The sequence below is a fragment of the Sparus aurata genome, chromosome 10, assembly GCF_900880675.1.
Source record: "Sparus aurata chromosome 10, fSpaAur1.1, whole genome shotgun sequence".
NCBI lineage: Eukaryota > Metazoa > Chordata > Actinopteri > Spariformes > Sparidae > Sparus > Sparus aurata.
In genome coordinates this window covers 32,162,409-32,182,327 of record NC_044196.1, presented here as the reverse complement: position 1 = coordinate 32,182,327, position 19,919 = coordinate 32,162,409, and the positions used below count along the sequence as shown (strand labels likewise).

The 19,919-nt window shown below is 44.9% G+C and overlaps 1 protein-coding gene across 48 annotated transcripts in view; it reads right to left on the bottom strand.

Moving 5' to 3' along the window:
* Window positions 1-19,919, bottom strand: part of LOC115589468 (receptor-type tyrosine-protein phosphatase delta) — a 365,710-nt gene that overhangs the window by 94,953 nt on the left and 250,838 nt on the right. For all 48 annotated transcript variants that reach the window (XM_030430322.1, XM_030430329.1, XM_030430330.1 and 45 more), the window contains one exon: window positions 325-510. In XM_030430322.1, coding sequence (XP_030286182.1) covers window positions 325-427 — 103 coding nt within the window. In that variant the 5' untranslated portion in view covers window positions 428-510. The remainder of the gene's footprint in view (window positions 1-324; window positions 511-19,919) is intronic.

The following is a 19,919-nucleotide window of genomic DNA, read 5'->3' as shown; positions in this document are numbered from 1 at the left end:
TATACCATGAATGATGCATATTATTCTTTGGAGTGGCCTGAATTCACTAAAACCTGACAGATTTCAATTCTGTATTTTAATTGCTCATATTTAAATAAAGAGACTTGCATCTCTCCACAGTGGCAGTGGTAATGTCACACTGGTACACATCAGTACTTCATCAAGTATTTATTGAGTTTCATGTGTGTGACATGAAGTATTGATGCATATGATGATGTGTAATGGGGGGAAAAAAAAATCAAACAATTCCGCTCTTGCCACCCCGCCCCCAACCCAGCAGGACACAACACTTGAGGCCCACGTGACAGCCAACGGTCCACTTACTTTGAGCGTCGGCGAGGTGGAGGAACAGACCCAGGACAAGCAGCAGCGGCAGCAGCAGCGTGGGTCTGGCTCTGTGCATGGTGGGACAGCTTGGCACCAGCATGCTTTGGCAGCCTCGGTGGCGCTGGCTCACAGAGCCCTGTGAGTCAGTCTGGTCTGATTTCTCAGATGCAGGGTATTCACAGCCTATGCAAGGCAAGGAGAGGGATGGGAAGAGGGAGAGGGAGTAAGGAGGGAGGAAAAAAGAGAGAGAAGGAGAGAGAGAGAGGAACTGAATGAAACAAAGCTGTTTGGCTCCACGGGTTTTATCTATCCCTGCACATTTCTGACATACCCCCACACAGCCTCGGCTGGAGCTGACAGAGGATAGGAAGAGGCTGATGTGCTCACAGGGTATGTTCTGACAGTTCTCTAAATGGAATAGTCACTTCACACAATGCGTGTGCACGTGTGCGTGAGAGGGAGAGTGATAGAGAGTGCAAGAGAGAGAGAGAGAGAGAGAGAGAGAAACCGCACAGATGAAAGGGTGGACTAATAAGATTTTGCCTTCACAGCTTTGGTGGCGAGCACCAATTAAATACGCTGCATAATAAGAGTACATTTTAAGTCCTCCTTAGATCAGTGTTGATATCTGTTTCACATAAAGAGCGCCTCTGTTGCGCGTGAGAATAGTCAGGAAATGCAGGAACTGTTCATAAATGCTGAAACCTCGTTCATAGCTCTTCGGCTGGGAATGTAAATACATTTGACCGCGGAGTGACTGCTGACTTTATTTAGCCTTTTTTCTTTCAGATACAATAGAAGATATAAATCTCGTCTTTTAGCGACATAACAATTTACACATCCAGTGAACCAATTCATCAGAAGCACATATTTATGCTTCTTACACTACATTTAATCCATAGTCGATGCTTTAACAGCTCTAAGTGCCTTCAGAAAGTGATGGGGTAGCTTAGCTTTATCGCACACACACACACACACACACACAAATGTTTTCTCTTTTATCCAGCACTACTCAAACAACAACTAAAATCTATAAGACGGATTGGCCGAGTGTTGCCATTCATGTTTCAACCGTTTATCGATGGGCCACTAACATGGATGTTGAAATCAATGTGATACAGTGAGCTAGTATTAGCCGCAGAACGGCTCTATCCCTTGTCATCCATTTGCTTAAGCCAGAGCTTGATCCTTAGTGATGGATGCTCTGTGGTAGTCTCCGGCTCGTAACACGGCTGCCGGCTAATCCAAGTGTGTGTGAGCTTTGATGACACACTGCGCCGCTGGTTAGCCTGCTAGCTTGTCTGGCTGCATTGTTCTGCAGGATGCTGTTGTTTCAGCTGGAGGCAGACCTGATCATGAGCTGCGTACCATGACATTTCATGACTCTTTATGTTCCATGAGATCGATCATGTCAGATCTCTTGAAGTTTTGGGGAATCGGCAGTTTTCTCAAGTCTGTTTAAGAGCCAGCGACTGTGCATGCAAATGCCTCGGCTAAGAAATAATATTTTATTGAACCTTTTGTCTGCAGATTTGACCGCCACCCACTAAAAGCAAAAAAAAAAAAGAAAAACAAGCCCCCCCCTAAGCCCAATCAGTAGGCCCGATGATGACAAAGTACCTCATTTCCCTGTTACCAATCATCCTCTTTCTCGCTCCCAGCTCTCCCTCTTTCATTTCTGTGGGCTGTAAATGGCAGAAAAGACGGGAAGATAGCGCACCTGTCACACTCGATTTGTGTTGGGGTGAGATAGACACGACTACCTGTCTCCAAGCGCCGCGGGGCCAGCAGCAAGCGCGAGAGCGGGGGACGTGTGGCGAAGGGAATCAATTTAAGGCAATCTCATCCCCCGCTCACACCACCAACGACACACACACACACACACACACACTTACAAACACAAACGCATATGCATATACATACATTTGAGCACACAAGACAGAATTTTCTCATGAGTAGTGTTTGTAGCTACTGTGAATTTGATTAGAATCAACTGGACTGAAAAAAAAAAAAAAAAACCTGAGCGGGGTGCAAGAGGACAAAGCTGCAGTGTGATCCATACGTAGCGCTGCAGGTACGGCTGTCTGTCTCCTGCGGTTATTGTTTTTATGCATCTGCACCTCCAAAATCCAAGTGATAGCCTTTGAGTTAATTAATGTGTGAATTTCCATAATGACATGACATTAGGCGGCACACAAGAAACAGTGCTCAGCAGCCCTCCCCTTCCCTGTTCACACCGGGCATGCACACACACCCATTTACACACACACACACACACGCACACACATGCTGATAGAGGCAAACAAAACCATCTGCATGTTGTGTAACCACCAGTGAGACGACCAAGAGGGTGTGCTGTATGAGCGAACACACGGAGGAGCTGATGTAAACACGGCTAAATCGCCTCTTTGAAACCTCGATTTGTACGAAAATTAAATAATATTTGGTGTTAATATTTTCCACATAAACTGAGCTGCGGATCTGCTCCTAAAGGGCCGACGAGTCACCTGCCGAGCCGCGACCAACTGCACTGTTATCCGATGATGGATTTAGCCTAAACGCTGCAGCTTTTTCTGCATGGAAAGCGCGCGATCACGGATTTCTAATCACATGTGTGAGCGTGAACACGAGTACAAATGATCCGTTCCGTTTCCACTAGCCCGTAGAAAAAGACTCCCTCAAAGGCGACGCCACCTGTGCCCACTTCATCCTCAACATGACCGTTTCGCGTTGCACTCTGCACCTTCACTTTCATACATTTGGTGGCACTGATGCTTCCCATTGAACATTTATTACAATGGAGAGAAGGAACAAAAAAAAAAAAAAACAATCTTGTCTTTCTTCCTGAGCCCCTGGTGGTATTATTGTGTTCCCATTCAGTGGTGCTTCATTCAAAGGATTTCGCTGCTGATAGCAATCATGCATTATTAAACAAAGCCTGACAACATGCACAATGTTAATTAGAAACGGGGGGAGTGTGTGGCAAGAAAAAGAAAGGGACCGTTGAGCTGTCTACTCTCTCTCCTTCCCCATGATCCTTATCAGAAATGTGAAAGAGAAGGAGTGTGGGATGTTTATATTCTCCATAATGGCTGGTCTCTATTCTCATTCCAGCCTGTGTGTGTTTGTATTCTGGTCTATTTAGACAAGCAATATTATTAAGGGGGGAAAAAAAACTAAAGAATGACTCATATTTATCTCATATTCTAGCCATACTGCAATAACGTTGTTATGAGAAAGAATGCAGGCGGAAAAGTTATGAGCTCCCCAAAGCAGCAGGTTGACAACAGCAGTCTCCGTGTTGTTGCACACGCAGTAATATTTTGGCAAATTGCGTACAAAACCAGTGGGACACGAACGCTGACATGAGAACGCTACTGCATTGCCATTTTTAACAAATCCAACATGGGTTCAAGCATCGCAGTCGCACCGCATCATGACCATCCTTCGTGCAAGTGGACTAATTTCACGTTGGCCCACTCCGGGGAATTTTTAAACGGGGTGTTTTTAATTTCAGGCTCACGCACACACTGAGTTGAACTTCAATGAAAATAGTTGATTCATGGTATGATATCCTAACAGACCAAAGCAGCCACAAAAATGCCACTAGATCTATTAAGGCCAATCCCTCTGTAATTAGCCCGACACATGCAAGGACAAAGCACCGCAGAAGTACCGAGGATGTGATCCATACTGCATTGTGTTATAAAAAGTTGTCTGGCGTCATGCCCCGCCAGGCACAGCAAATAAGAGCTGGTTTCGTTTTATGAGGCAGGACGTTCTATTTGCCTCCAAACTAGCAGAGTCGAAGAATGCAGTAATTACCCCCCACATGCACACTTTCAAACTACAATGATATGGAGGGCTTATAGCAGTGAGCGCACAGGGCCAGGCTGCCGTGTTAGTAGTGCAGTGATCTCTGCCATCTCTCCTTTTGACTCTGTTAGACCCGATGCTGAGACAGACAGCTTCAGAAGCAGCAGACGCAGATTCCCACATTTCCCTTTTCCTGTTGACATTATTATAACGATTCCCTGACATGAAGACACTTTGATCGACACTTGGGGAGTAAAGCACAGTTTGATGGAGAGGAGCTGTTCAACACGTTTTCATTTTACATCTCATTGTGTGTCTCATCATACCACAAATAACTTGAAGCTGTTCATATTACTTGACTGAATTATGAGAGAAACATCCTTTATACTTTACATTTGTCTGCATTTTACTGATTTGATATATGTAAAATACAAATTATTGCACATTGCTGTTACTAAATATATCAGAGTACATTGCACATTTGCACAGTCACATCCATTTTTCACATGTATTATATATTGCACAAGTCGTGTACACAAAAGGACATTTACTGTATATAGTATGCTTATTTTGATTATAATTGTTTTGATTATATTTTTTTTCAATTGTTATTTTATTCTTTCCTTCTTATTTTCCCTCTGTACTGCTCTGTTGCCTGTGAATTTCTCCCAAAGTGGATCAATAAAGGAACATCTTATCTCATCTTATCTTAATTAACATTATAATTATTTGAAAGTTACCAGGAAAAAAAATTAAAAAATACATTCTGGTGTATGCTAAATGCCAAATGTGGCACATACTCGGTTGTGTAAACACGCTGTTTAATGTTCATGAATCTACTTCAACAAATTGAGGACTAAGCCTCAAGGTCAAAGGTCATGTAAAAGGGCACAGGTTGGTCTGAAGCGCTTGTTGAAGAGATTCTGAACAGTAAAACAACATGGCTGCCGGTGACAGGCGCCCACTCTCAGTGCCCCGGGGTTTTTTTTCTTGTACATCATATGACGAGATTTATAAATTAAGCTCATCAAAGGCGCAGCTACCCACCCTCACACATCTACACCCACCCACTTCCTTTGACAATCCCTACTTCCTCGTCAAGCGGGGTTAAGTTTGGGTTATGGGTTTTACATGTGAGCTTCAGCCATCTTTAATCTGTCTCTCTGGTTCCCTCTTTAATTCCAGACTGTGCAGGGACGAGAGCGAGTGACAGACTTTACAAAGTCCCTTTCTTGTGTGCAGCTCTTTCTTTTCTTAACCGCTCCTCCGTTTCTGTTTTTTGTCTTCTATCCGTTCGTCCTCCCTTTTTCCCCCCCCATCCACTATGACTTTTTCTTCTGCCCGCGATGGTTTGATTTAAGACCGAGTGACAAGGCCGTTTCTCACACATCGCTCCCGATCAGCCGGCATGTGTAATAACATCCCTCAAGCTAAGCTAAGCTATGCCCTCAAGTGCAGCCTCCACATGAAAGACCCTGACAACTGCACATCAGAGGAGTTTATTTTCTTTACTTATTTATTTACTTTTTTTTTCCCCTCCCTCCTCGCCTCCCCTGACCTCCCCCAAGCGAGCCTCCCACGGTCATAAACCATCCTTTGGGTGGTACCGCCTGACTTTTCTATTTGAGAAAAAGTCAGGGTTTACAGTTCCGCCTGGAAGCCTGACTAATTTTTTGACAAGAACCGCTGAAAATGCTGCGACTGATGGTTATATCTTGTTTTCCTGTGAATGAATCACCCAACATGAAACACACAGCAGGATGCTAATTGGCTCTGATGACATTTGTCTGTCTAATAATTGGTTTAAAAGCACCTGCTGCGGCTGCAGGACAAGGAAGCTATCGCACTCCCATCTCAGTCGTGTGTCCGTAGCAAATTAACACCAGGAGATATCAAAGCCATCCCCAATTTTTTTTGTCTGCAAACTGATCTGGACTTTGAAATGTCACACCGCAAATAATACAAAATATGTAATCACCTTGCTGGTGAGCACTTTAATGAATCAAACGATATTGTTGTGCCGTTTCTTTGATAGTTTCCCCAAATGCTACTTTAAATAGAGGTTGCACATTTCATAGAGCACATATTTCCGCAAAAACAACTCTGAATTGGGAATCACAGGTCAAGGAGAGGAGGCTGCAATTTGTACACTGCTACCTTGTTAGGGTGCAAAGAGCAAACTTGTGTCCTCATGAGGATTCAGCCCACCCAAACTGACCTTGAGCGTGCACTTTAGCAACACAAATGACCACGTAGAGTCGGCCCACAAACACTCCTCCTCCCACTCGTTCTGTGTTTGCTCTTTTTACTTTAACAGCCTCTCCTTGACTTTTCTCTCTACCTGGTCTACCTCGCCGCTTTCTCTCTCTCTCTCTCTCTCTCTCTGTGTTCCTTTCTCCTCGCCTATCCTTTTCTCTCTCGTCTCGTTCCTCCTGCCACCTTTCCCAGCAGCTGCTGGGTTCAGATGGATGGTCCCCACAGTGCAAGTCCCTGACCTGCAGTCTAGTGACTGATTATCCCAGTGCCCTGTTGTGCTGCTCCCTCAAAGCATACCAATACGCATTGCACACATAGGCGCTCACAAACAAACACAGGCGCACGCACACAAGGTCACGGAGCTGCTGGGTAACCTTTCAGGACGGTGAGGAGTTAAAAAAAAAAAAAGGAAATAACTGAAGCAACATATTTCATCTCTGTCTTTATGTTTGGATCACCTCCTTTGACCTTGATGACACCGGTACACACACTTCCTATTGAACTCTAATGGTTGCCACTAATGCATTTTCAATGGGCAGCAGATAAAACCACAGCCGAGTACAATCAGCCTTTGGGGGTGAGCGTGTGAGCTGTGTAAACTATTCAAATGATTGCCTGCTTGCTGGGAGGCCCTTCTCTTGTGCTATGTTTGCTGGTCACAGTGTGGGCGGCTTCTATAGCGCGAGCATGTGCCACTCGGGTTGTGCTTGACCTTGCGCATCAGCGTTTAGTATAGGGAAAGAACTTGTTATCATGCAAACAAGCCGAATCTTGAGGGGTCTATTGTTTCGGGTGCAGATAGTGTGGCAGGGTGGAGGGGGGAGAAGGAGGAAAAAATGGTAGACGCAGCAGCAGCAGCAGCAGCAGCAGCAGCCAACCTGGAATGGCTGGGATTAAATTTATGCCGCATGAACAGGGGAGGGCAAAATCATGTTACATATTATGAACCAGAAAAAAAATAAGGGGGGGGAGTGAGAGGAGGGAGGAGCAGGGGGGTGGAAATATAATGGATAAGGGGAGCAACGAGGCAGAGAGGGAAAGGTGGCGAGAGAAAGGCGAGGAGGACATGGGGAAAGTAACGTGGAGGGGAGAGGAAGGAAGGAGGACGGGAGGGAGAGGAGAGCGCGTTGTAGGGGAGAAGGGAGGAGAGGTGGAGGCAGAGGGAGGGAAACAAGGGAATGTGCCTCACTGCCAGCTTTTTCTCACGCTCCGTCTGTGCTCGTACGCCGAACAGAGGCAGCGCGAGGGAGATGGAAGAGGGGAATAAAGGATAGAGGGAGAAAAAGCGGGGCGCTGCTGAAGAGGAGATGATAGTCGCGAGGACAGTCGGACAGTATGACGGTATTGTTTCCCTGAAGGGAGGGAAGGGGAAAGATGGCAGCAGGTGGACAAATGCACGTAAACTCGTCAAAAAGCCACACACTCATGTCCGCATCCAATCGGAAAGATGCGGCGCGAGACACACGACTCCTACACGTACATGCTCGCAAATGTACGCTCAGGCGTTCATGTGCACAAATAGACACATGCAAGCAGAGCGCAGGCACGCATACCCTTTTGCACCACACGCTCCTGGCACCTTGACATCTACCCCCAACACAGCAACGGTCTGTGGGAGGATGAATAATCTCACTTCCGTGAGGCAGAGAAAATGAGAGAGAGGAAGGAGGGTGAGAGGGAGGTTGTTCCCAGCCCGGGCTCATGTCGTTTTATGGAAAGTACAGAGCCCTCGAACAGACAAAACAGCATTCCACTGCCACTTGCCGACATGGCAGAAAACACGAGTACAGAGCGCTATTGAAAATAACTGAATAATACAGCAGTGGGAATTGTGTTACCCCCTAATACATGTGGCATAAGTCAACAACAATATGCCCCCTTATCTTCTGGAAACAATTGAACACCAAGGTACATTGTGCGCCGGTGACATTTCCGTGGCTTTTGTACACACGCCAAGCCGTTTGGTATGTAAATGCACTACTTAGGCGTACATGAAGGATGTAAGGAGGCGCTTGGGGCATACACGCTACACTCATAGGGCAGCAAAATAATTAAAATGCCAAGTGTCTCCCATTATCTAAATGCTAATTTGCCTCGATATACCCTGAGCTAAAATGTAACGCCACATTATGGTTGCTGTAGTGCACTAAGGCGGGTGAATTTCCTCCCAATTAGCCTAGCACACTGTGGGCTGTCTTTTACCTAAGGTGATGCGGCGGATATTTTCATAAGTGCACTCGTCATAAGGCCTAAGCGCCAACATCTTAAGTGGTTCTAGCACCTTTGTTTCACGGGCTGCTGATCTTTACTTATATAATCTAATTGAAAGGCGAAAACGTTGCCGCGTTCGTATGAATTCCGCGCGTTGTGTCAGTTTTATCAACGGGCTAATAAATATCCTGCATAATGCGTAAATGTTATCCCGTCTGAGTATTTGCAGACCGGGTCAAACTCGTGTTCATCAGGGCGCTGAAAGCAATTCTTCATTTTTCAGCGTATTATGGGCACTGGTGTTTATGCCATGACTCAGATTCGATAAGAAAGCCTGAGTCAACAACCGAAAGGACAGACAGGCGGCATTACAACCAGCAGCTTATCAAAGCCTTTTGCATGAAAATACATCAGTGCCAACAGGGAGGGCAACGGGACGAAAAATATTATCTCAGATACGAGATGTTTTTGCTGAATACACAGATAGAAGTGAAATTGTGTTGTTTCTGCTTTCCCATCTATATCCTGATAAGATTGTCAAAGGACATGCAGGGAGGGGATGAACAGCGTTTGAGAAAGCTGTTTCAATATTCCAGCGGTTCAAGTATCCTTACTAAAGTTTACCGAGCGCTTTGATGTGGCCGCCGTTGATTAATAGATTTGCAAAGCTAAACTTCTTTTTTAGTTCTTGGATGCCCTTGAAAGGTGTTTTAGCCAAGCTAAGCTATTGTTCTCATGAAAGACAGGCTTCTTGTGCAAATCCACAGTGGGAAAGCAATGGTTCACCCCAAGGCAAAAGCAACAATTCCCCCCTTTGTCGTTTCACTAAGAGAAATGCTTGCCATTTCTACGTTAGCAACCAAACAAGAGCAGTTCCCCCGTCAGTGATGGTATATTGTAGCAGTCGAACAAGACATTTTATTATGCTGCAGAAAGCGAATGAATGGGTCCCTTTCTCCAGCCACAGTTTGGAGATTGAAATTCAAATCAAATGCCACCTTCAAACAAATGTCAGTACAGGAAATCAAAACCGTTCTGTCAATGCCTGGCATCAAGCAAAATACACAGTTTGACATTTGGAAGTGATTTTCTCTTCCTCTGACGCCGTTTCATATAAAATTAACTTGGCAGTCGTCACAAAAAAAAATAAATAAAAAATCCACATAAACCCACATCACACAAATAGTCGTTGCTGCTCTCGCTCTACATCTAACACCCTTTTAGAAACCTTTATACAAGCTCCCCCAACCCAATACAATCCACCCCCGAACACTCACAAACATGATTAAGACACTGTCAAGCCTGACATTGCCATCTCCCATGCTGTCAGTGGCCCTCACTGGGAGTCGCTGTTGACTGACTGCCTGGATGTGCCTTATCATTAACAGGGCTGCCTGTGCTACCACGGAGGGGCTTTGATGACAGAAACTAAGGCCCCGGTGCCTGCCCCTCCCATTTCGCCTGCCCAAGTGTCATCTAAATGAGATAGGGCCCAGGAGCTAAGGGATTAGGCACTGCATAATTACCTATTTAAAGGCCCTAATTGAGCATTTCATTAAGAGACTGGCACTGAGATTTTGCCAAGGAGGGCACTACAGGGACAGAGACATATTTGCCTGTGCATGCATGTGTGTGTGTTGCATGCATAACCTTGAATTCAAGGCTTACCTTGTGAGCATGGATGTCTCTGTTTTTGTTTTGTTTGCACTGCACTTGGACTGTTTGGCATACGATTGCGCGAGTCAAACCAGTAGACGTTACCTTTTTCTTATTAAGGTCCATCTTAAGCTAGAGCTGGTGTTTTCTAAGACTTCAGAAGAATTGATGTCGATCACCAGTTCAGCTGCACCTGATCGCCCTCAATCATCTAAAAAATATATATTTGTAACCCCACTTTACCCTCCAAATTCAACATAAAGAACTCTGAGATCTGGATGGTAGGAGACTTTGATATTGAGAGGCTGTTCTCCTGTCTGAGTTGATGGTTTGTGTTAGAGAGAGTGGAAGGTTCAGATCTATCTGATGATATCTTCTGATGATTAAGTTACTCATTTTGCAGTATGAGTTAGTCGAGTGGACCTTTTTTTGCTCTCCAACAGCGAGCAACGCAAAATTAATGAGTTTCCTCATTGTGTAGTGCTGACAGCTCACATTTTAATGCAGGCTTTTATCACCCTGCTTTATTTACTTGATAACAACTGTTGTTAGAGACGATGGCTTGTTTTTGCCAAGGAAACCATGCTTGGGAGATGTGCAGAAGTTTGTGTTAATATGATGCAAATTCTGCTCCAGTTGTTCCAACTGCTTTTTTTGTGTGTAGCACTGTCATTGTCAGAAAAATAAAGCTATGAACTAGAGGAAAACATCTGAGAGCACTGTGCGTTGCTACACGTGATAAAAGAAAACGAAAAAAAAAAAAACACCACAAAGCTGTAACATTCCCCATGTCCGTGAAGATAATTGAATCAAATAGAAGGGAAATTTGTGTGCACACATTACCGTTAAGTGTGCTCTAGCCCAATGACAAAAGACAGCAAATGAATTAACGCCACTAACAAGCCAGCCGTCAAACTCATACTTCAATTGACGCCACAGAGTGTCAGCCCCCGAGGTTTTCAGAACCACATCTAAAGCTGTTTTGTCAGCAAAGAGCAGAGATACGAGAGGGATATGTATCTTTTTATCTGCCTTACATAAGCTGGGATAACACAGTTATTCATTGTGATGTTTACCACTGAAATTGACTTTCTGATGTGGCGCTTCGATAGTTTAAAAGGGAAATTTTACATTAACTTCAAAAGGAGCTTTTATTTGTGAAGTCTTAAAGATCTTCAAAGCTATTGTGGCAACGAGAACCCGAGGATGCTGTTCATGTGCCTTCCCAACATTTTGCATTTATGGGTGGCCACAGATTCTTTTAAAATTCCATGACATGACTGTTGACTGGCTCTTTGCTCATTTATGCACATATTTCAGTGCGTTTGTGAACGATTCTCTGCCGAGACCCTAACTCTGAGATTGTCACAAGATTCACAATCCTACTTCTTGACTCCAGTGGCCCCTGATGAACCCTGGCAATCATTTGAGCAGAATGCTGGACCCAGATAGTTTGTTGATGACCGATGTGACCTGATTTCCATGACCCAGCAAGCTGTGACTCTTCTTTGCCCTCTTATCGCTATATCTGGGATCACTAGGGAGGTTGGCAAGGCACTGGCAGTTGCCTTGCGCATGATTGACTTGTTTGCTAAATGACTATCATCTGAAGTGGCAACGCTAGCTGGGGGCTATTGAAGTCTTTGGGGCAGACACCAGCTGCTTGCTGCTACAGATAAACTGTCCGGCCCTCTGGGGATTCATACGAGCACTATGGTGGGGAGTGGTGCTGAAGTCTGGCCAAAGATGCTCAGGGCTGAAATGACACTGAAACATCATGAGTCAGTCTGTGCTGTTCTAACACCAGACCTATTAGTCTTCTTTGACATGATGGAGGTTGAAAAGGTTCCTGCATGGTTCCTTAATGAACCTGGAATCTCGTACATGACAGGTGAGGAATCTGTCCCTGAGCCAACAATGATAACCAACTTCGAAGTCAATTCAACGTCTGTTTCGATGTTAATTCATTGTTTGACTGCTGTGCAGGCCTAAAACTTAATAATAATAATAATAATATACTCTTTTGGTATCACATTGTAAGACGACTATACGGTCTCCAGTAAAGGTGAATTTGAAGCCACATTTCCAACCTTTCATGTTCCTGACTTGAAGATGGGGTCATGGAGTGACTGACACACTAACCGGCTTCCATGTAATCTCAATAAATTAAGATATTAGACCACATGCAGCAACGCACGTGGAGCACAAGCCTCGACTTCTACTAATCTTGTTTCTATCAGGTATGCAAGGAGCTGCTGCCATGCCTTTAATGTAAGCATGGGTTGGTTAGTGAGTGGGTTAAATGCCTTATCTAAATCTCTCACTTGAAAAAGTATAATCTATCTCCGTCGCTCCCTTTGTTGCCTGACAATGAACCTGAACAATGGCGCAGTAAGCTTCAAGGTCTGGAATATTTTCACTCGCTTAAATGGCAGATTGGCAAAGGGTACACAAGAAAGCAAAACACCTAATCTCCTCAGAGAACCTCTTTGTGTGAGAAAGCGTGCGAATGTGAGTACCTCATTCCAACATAAAATTTTGGCGGCCTTGTCACTGCTGTGATTGTTGACGAGAATATACGCCTCTATCCTCGGTTATACGGATGCCTCAGAAGCTATACCTTGTAACTGATTGTAATTAGCTATGGATTGAGACATGTAATTGTCGATGTGGCCAGTATTTGTTCTTTTGCAAATCCCTTTTTCCCCCATGACTGGTGCTACATATTATGTTTACTCCCTCTTGGTGGGAATGCTCGTGGCCACGTTTTGACCCCATATTCAAGACCAAACACCTGGATAGATTTAGAATACGCATGCCAAACCAATTTCATACACAAAGCTGCTGCCATGTTTTCAGATTCTACCACATTAATGGATTAGTAGGGTAAAAATAAATATGGCACCATGTAAGAAAGCCGAGTGATTGCATAATTTAACATTTGTGTGTGGTCTTCTCTATGCCAAAGCGTGGATAAAATACCTACTCAAGCTTGTGAGTTTCATATCTGAAAACGCCCACGGCAGAATATCTTCTAAACCAGGTAGTTTTTACTCCAGAGCTCCTCAACAGTTCTGGCAGCTCCAGTGACAGTGAAGCCAACCAACGGGCAGCCCAATGTGGGCCCTATCAAGCCCCATCTTGGCCTTGCACATTCCATATCTCCCCATCTCTGCTGGGGAGACATCCATCTTGATTTCTGCTGAGTGCCAAAAAGAAGGAGCCGGCGAATGAGAGGGAGGGATGGAGAGGAGGATGGAAGGAGGGTATTCACCTGATAAGGCAGCTGAGAATCAGAGGAGAGGATCTCAGAGAGCGTGGCCCCGACGTGCTGGAAGGAGGAACTTCATCTTTATCTAATTACCACAGGGCCGTTTTGCCAGGGTAGATAGCGTGAGCGTTTATGGCGGCTGGTTGGTATCGTGGTACTCTCATGACTTTACAAGCACACGCATTCACATGCACAAACTTATGCAGATATGATTAACATTCAAATACACTTCCAGTGATGCACAGAAGTGCAAGCGCACACACACACACACACACATGCAAGGGGCCCAGGGCTGAGTGCCATAACAGCCCAATGAAATATATTCAGATTAGAAAGGTGTCGCATTACTCTCCAGCCGGATGATAAATACGCGGTTAGCACCATCATTAATCTTGCACCCCTCCCCACCTTCCGCCTCCAGTCGCGGTGATGTAAGGGGAGGGGAGCCAGCATACACTGGATGGAGCTAGTGCCTCAGTTAGCTGTGCAGCTGGTGCATGCATTGGGCTGCAGCAGTACCTTATTCTACGAGGTCTTGCGAGCACGAGAGGTCAGGGCATTCTGACTCACTGGGTTCACTTGTAATGTCACTGTTCAGAAAGGCAGGTTGTTGGATCGAACTGAGGTCTCGCGGATTCTTTATTCAGGGATTGCTGCTGCACAAAATACACAGAACCCCTCCTCACTCATGGCACACATGTCTCTTTTATTTATTTATTTAGCTGCCCATATACTCTCATTGTCATTCCGTTTACATTCAACTTTCTTTCCTTTTATACTCCAACCTCTCTCTTCTCTCATCCTAAGGGTTTGCTGACATATTGCCCTGAACAGCATTTCATTGTAAGTGGCCATTGTCCGGCTAATGAGCACCATGCATAAAACACTGGAGGGCTGAGGAGACAGTGATGGACATGCACAGCAAGACGGAAACACATGCTGGGCAAAAGGGTGGATTCACCATCAGTGGCTTTAGCAGTGTATTTCTCCTGCAAACACCGCCGTGTCCCTCTAGGGAGGCTCCAGACAGACAGTTCAGACAGCGGCACGTTGCCCTCAATACAAACACAGCCCAAGAGAGGGGTCAAAGGTCAAGAGCTGAGGAAATTACGTGTGATAAATTGGCGATGGTGTCAGAAGTGTTGGGTATATGGAGTGGGGTCATCCTCCCATTTCTCTTCTCCATCACTGGTGTGTTTGATGAAGTGTATAGTCTTTGAAAGTAAAGCCAGAGTCTCCAGCATGCTGAAAGTCAGAGTTTGAGCCGGATCCTCCCACATAGCCTCATTCAAGTGGCACCTCTGGGGAAAAGCGAGGGGGAGCACTTCATTGGATTTGGTCCAAAAGGATGACTAAAAATTCAGACACTCAGTATGAGTAATGCTAAAGTAGCTTTATGTCTTTTTACCGTCTACAGTAACATCTGCTCAGAAGGTGATATATGGAACATTCTGTAGTGTATACTGTAAGTTTCCATTATGTGAAATTGAAAGAAGACCCCTTGTTGACTAGATTCATGATGTAATTATCATTGTGCCAACATCTTGGCAAAACAGTCCAATACAGTTCCGTACCAAACTACTCTACATACTGTATGAAAAGCTTAATTTAGGCTTAACGATAGCTGGCGCAGACTTGTGTATTTATCTTAATCATACATTCTCAACAGAAAACAGATCCAACCCATTGGAGCACTGCAAACTGTGTCCCTGAAAAGTGGTTAGACATCATATTTACAAGATGTTTTGCTGATTCAGAAGTCTTGCAGGAGGAAAGTCGAGCTGATTGAAAATTCACGGCTGAAGTCACATTCCAAGGGCAATTTTTTTTTTATTCTTTCTTTTTTTTTTTTTTGGGGAGGGGGGGCGTTCGCTTATTGTTGTGAGAAACTTCTGTCCACAATCCAGCTCGCAGTTGCCAAAAATAGTTTGGACTTCATTTGTGACTCCTCAGATTATGGCCTTTATTTTCGCCTGTCTGCTTTTAAAAAATAACAAGACAACAACACGATGACTTTCATTCTTGCCAAGACCTTTGAGCTCAACAACAAGCTTACACTGGGACTATTGTGTGAGAAGGGCCAATATAAACTCTAGTGTTTCATTGCAAGATGGCTGATTAGCTCTTAAGGGGGCTGTAAAGAAGTCGGTGCCCTCGTTTGGGGCTTCATTCAGGAGGCGCTTGTTAAATTAGGGTGATGAAAACTATTCTGCAAATGCATCACATCCACTGGTATTTAAAGTCATGCCATAATCGAGCGCAAATTCCACACAAAAATTGTCATGCTCACATGGTTACTTTGTGTTGAGCCAATTGTGTTACCGCTTTTTTATTGAACCTCTCAGTCGCCCCCCAAACACTCCGTGCGCCATAAAATGCTGGCAAGCGGATTGGGGCTACTATAATGGTGGCTCAATGCAGAAATAAACTTGTTTTACTGCTGCAAACAAAGTGATGTGACCTGGAAAGGTTGTATTTTTTGCCGGATAATGACTGTATTTTAGAGTCAGGTCTCAGTGTGAACTCTAATTACTTGTCTGGGGCCTCTGAGCTACATTGGTCTCACGCACTTAGTAATGAAGTCCATATTGGTTCCATGTTTATCAAACACATTGTGAACGTGTGGTGAAAATCTCTTTCCTGACAGTTCATGCATGGATTTATCGTTGCTTTAGTTAGTTTCTTTGCACGGGAGAACGAGGTTTTGATATTTAAGCTAAAACAATCCCTGCACCTGGAGTACACGTGCTTATCAAGACGCAAAGATTACCACGCGAAGGCCTTTTGCCATCCTCAGAACCGTTTTTTAACATGAATCATCGCGAAAAGTCGTTGTCATCTTGCTGAAGCCAGAGTCTAAACTGAACTTCACCAACTCTGCAACAAGGTTGAAAGGGATTTTTTTTTTTTTTTTTTTAAGAAAATGTCCTTTGACTTTCACATTTTATATGATTTCATTATCCACACTCTGCAGAACTGGCTTCCAGTTAACTTAATCACTGTGACACCCATTTCTCATAAATATGCAAATACAATACAGACATCTTGAGTACTTTGAGAGCAAATGGGACTTTAGGCGAAGACTTGCAGACGACCCTTTCTCAAATCTCAAGTCAAGTCTTTTGCGGACATCACGTGGGGGGGGGGGTGCATTTTTTTCAGAAATTATAAAGTTTCTGGGTTCCCACAGCAACATGTTTTGCCAAAACACAGCATGCTTACTTGTCACAGTAAATTTAATCATACAAAATGGGAGCACTCTGTGCTGCTCTCATCGCTGCCACTTCTTGCGAGTGGTTTGTTTCCACTGTGGTTAGAATTGAAGCAGATAGATTGCAGACAACCATCCCTGCAATCTTAATGAATATAATATAAAATATTGCACAATGGAGGTCTGGTTATACAGCTAGAAATATAAGTTTACACCCAGGTCCTTTGTGTCCCTCCAGACGACTGGCTCACTAGTAAAACGCTGCTCCACAGACTGAAAGGCGGCATGTGTTTGTGAGATGGTAGGGAAAAATAAAAAGCAGGAGAAGGGCATCTTTAGGGGTATTAAGGCACTGCACGCCTGCTGGCTTGAGCCTTATCCCACACAGCATTCCAGCGGTGTGCAGAACTTTTAAGAGTTTGGGCAGCCTGTTTGCAACCTCCATCCCACTTGAGGAGGACGATCTCAATCCATTTTCTGTCAGCTGTCTTGTCTCGCCTCTGTGTATCTGCTTGCGTTCCCACTGATCTACTTAATCTTTGACAGGGGGGCAGAGCTTGTGGACTAACAGCTGGGAAATCTGTGCCCCCCTACTGCTCCTGCGCTCCTCCTCCTGCCACCCGCTCTTTTTCCCTCTCGCTGCCCTACCAGGTCGGCCTACTGACGGCTAATAAAAGAAGCGGCCGTCGACTGTGAACAGCTGGGTTCCTGCGATCTGACTCGGATCTGCTGGGGCTTTTTCGTCTGTGAGCTGAATAGTAAAACGCGAAACAATAGCCACGAGAACGAGGGCGACAAATACAGTACACAGAGAAGATTGGGATAAATGGGGGGGAAATAAAGGGCTTAAAAGCGAGAGCGTGAAAGAGAGAAAAGGGGGAGAACAGACAAACTAGCAAGTGGTGGTAAGCCAGAGGAAGAGAGTTCAGAGGCTGTCTTGTCCCTGGCTTTTCAGGGCCTAACCAGCTAATCAATAGCACAGAGAAACAGTATTTCAGCTGGCTGACTGAGCTCTCTCTACCGAAGAAATACTGAGAGTGCCAACTCAGTCTTTCTGTTTTTGTTTGCAATTCTTCTCTACAACGCGTGACAGCGGTATTTCTTTTAATATATTTGGCTTCGACACAGGAAGTGATGCGTCTGAGATGGACATTTGAGGGAGCACAGTGTGTAGGAGGAGCTGAAGTGTATCACTGCTATTACCCAGAGAAAGCTCGACTGTTTATATAGCTGGGACTTTTAAGACTTTGGCAGAGAGAAGTAAGTGAGTTTAAAAGGGTTAAATAATCAAAGTGCTGACCATAAAAACGGCAGCCAAAACGGCCATCTCATCTTCCATTAATAAAAACAAACACAGAGAGCAGGAGAGTGATCGCACGGGGCTGCGAGGAATACTTTAAATATTGACCCTGCTTTGAAACTGAATTATTTTTGGTCCCCTCGAGTCAGCTTTGATGCGTCTTTGGGAGTGCAGAAGTTACTGGAAATGGATGAGGTCCTCCCCTTTTCAGCTACTGGAATTCCAGTCTCGAGAGAGACGTGAGAGTGGCACCGTTAAAACAAGGACCCCAGCCGGAGGACATGGGCGGGGGCTGCGAGGTGAGGGAGGCTTAAAATGTGGCGGACCTAAATAGCTGTGCATATGACCCGTCGTGCCTGACCTGCGCTCTCTTATCGTACTGCTGTTCCGTAGATATCGCTTCTAATTTTTGCGTGTGTGTGGACAAGCGTGTGTGTAGTGGCAAAGTTGGTGAGAATGAAAGACGACTCCAGATGCTCCCAGCTGGCTGTTGCCCAGTGAGGCTAATACACTTCTGCCTGCCTAATTAGAGCGCACACTCACACACATGCACAGGCGACCCCTCCTCACCACTCATGTCCCGCTGTTTCAATGGGTTTATGGTAGGAAGAACATATGCCCCCCCTGTGTTTTATACAGGACACACATGCAGACAGCTAAACAAACAACCAGGGGCTTAATTACCTCATAAGGGAGGCCAGGGGTGAGGGCTGCTGATGAGTCACAGTAGCTTCATGTAAAAGGATATGCAATGTAACACAGGGAAATGCAGTGCTCTGCTCTAACTGCGACCGATTTGTGGATTTGATTAAAGTGGTGACTCAGTAGCAAAAACGATTCTGCAAAAATGATCTGTGATTGAAAGCAGGGCGGGGGTGGAACTAGCTCTCGCTTAATATTTCAGCTGCTTCGTGCAAACAAACAGAAGCGTAAGACCATCGACTGCCTGAAATGTGGGGGGGATTCGTGTTGGCTTTCGATGACAGAGAAGGGCTTGACATTATTAGCATCTAAACTGATAGGCCGTAAACATGTGTAAAAAAAAAAAACGATCAACATATTTTTCTAACCAAGTGTAACACATATTGCCCCAGGAAGCTACACAGACATATGTCAGTCTGGATGTGCTTGCCACATTGACCCTTTCTTAAAGCTGTCAAACAGCAACACAGCACTCCAGCAGCAGCAGCACTCCCTCACAACACATCGTGTCAGACATTTCCTGCCAGCCTGTCAACGCCGGCCTGTGTGTGGCAGCTTGTCCCTTATTCTCCCCATTTTCTTTTGTCTTGTCGGCACAAACTGCAATTTAAAACAACTCATACCATCTGCAGGCAGGAATCAGTTTCGAGTCAAGCCATGTTTTAAATAGTTGCCTTTTTGTTATTCGTACTTGCATGACATCTTTGTTATCATGTTTTTCTGAGGATGTATTTAAGGAACAGCATAAATCAATTCCATAATAAAATGTAGGCAAACTGAATTGCCAAGACTTATCACACGAGATAGAATTACAATATAGACATTGACTACATCGCCGTTGCATAGAGACAGGAATCCAAATGAGGCAGGGGGCTTGCCGGTGCTTGAACATCAGTTTGCAAGTCGTGTCTGACCACAAAGCAAGGTCTAAAAGGGTAAATGATAGCCTCAAAACAACACACACGGAAGCAGTGCCAAATGAGGACATAGAAGGAGGGGGCGGGAGGTTTGGGGGAAGTGGAGTAACAGAGAAAGAGATCCCAAGGTCAGTGTTCTGGGGCCTGCTACAGACGAGGAAAGAGAGATGGCGTGGACAGATGTCAAAAGTGATAAGCGTCAGGCCTGACAAGCTCCAGCTTGGCTATCAGTTACTACTCCGAGCCCGGGGT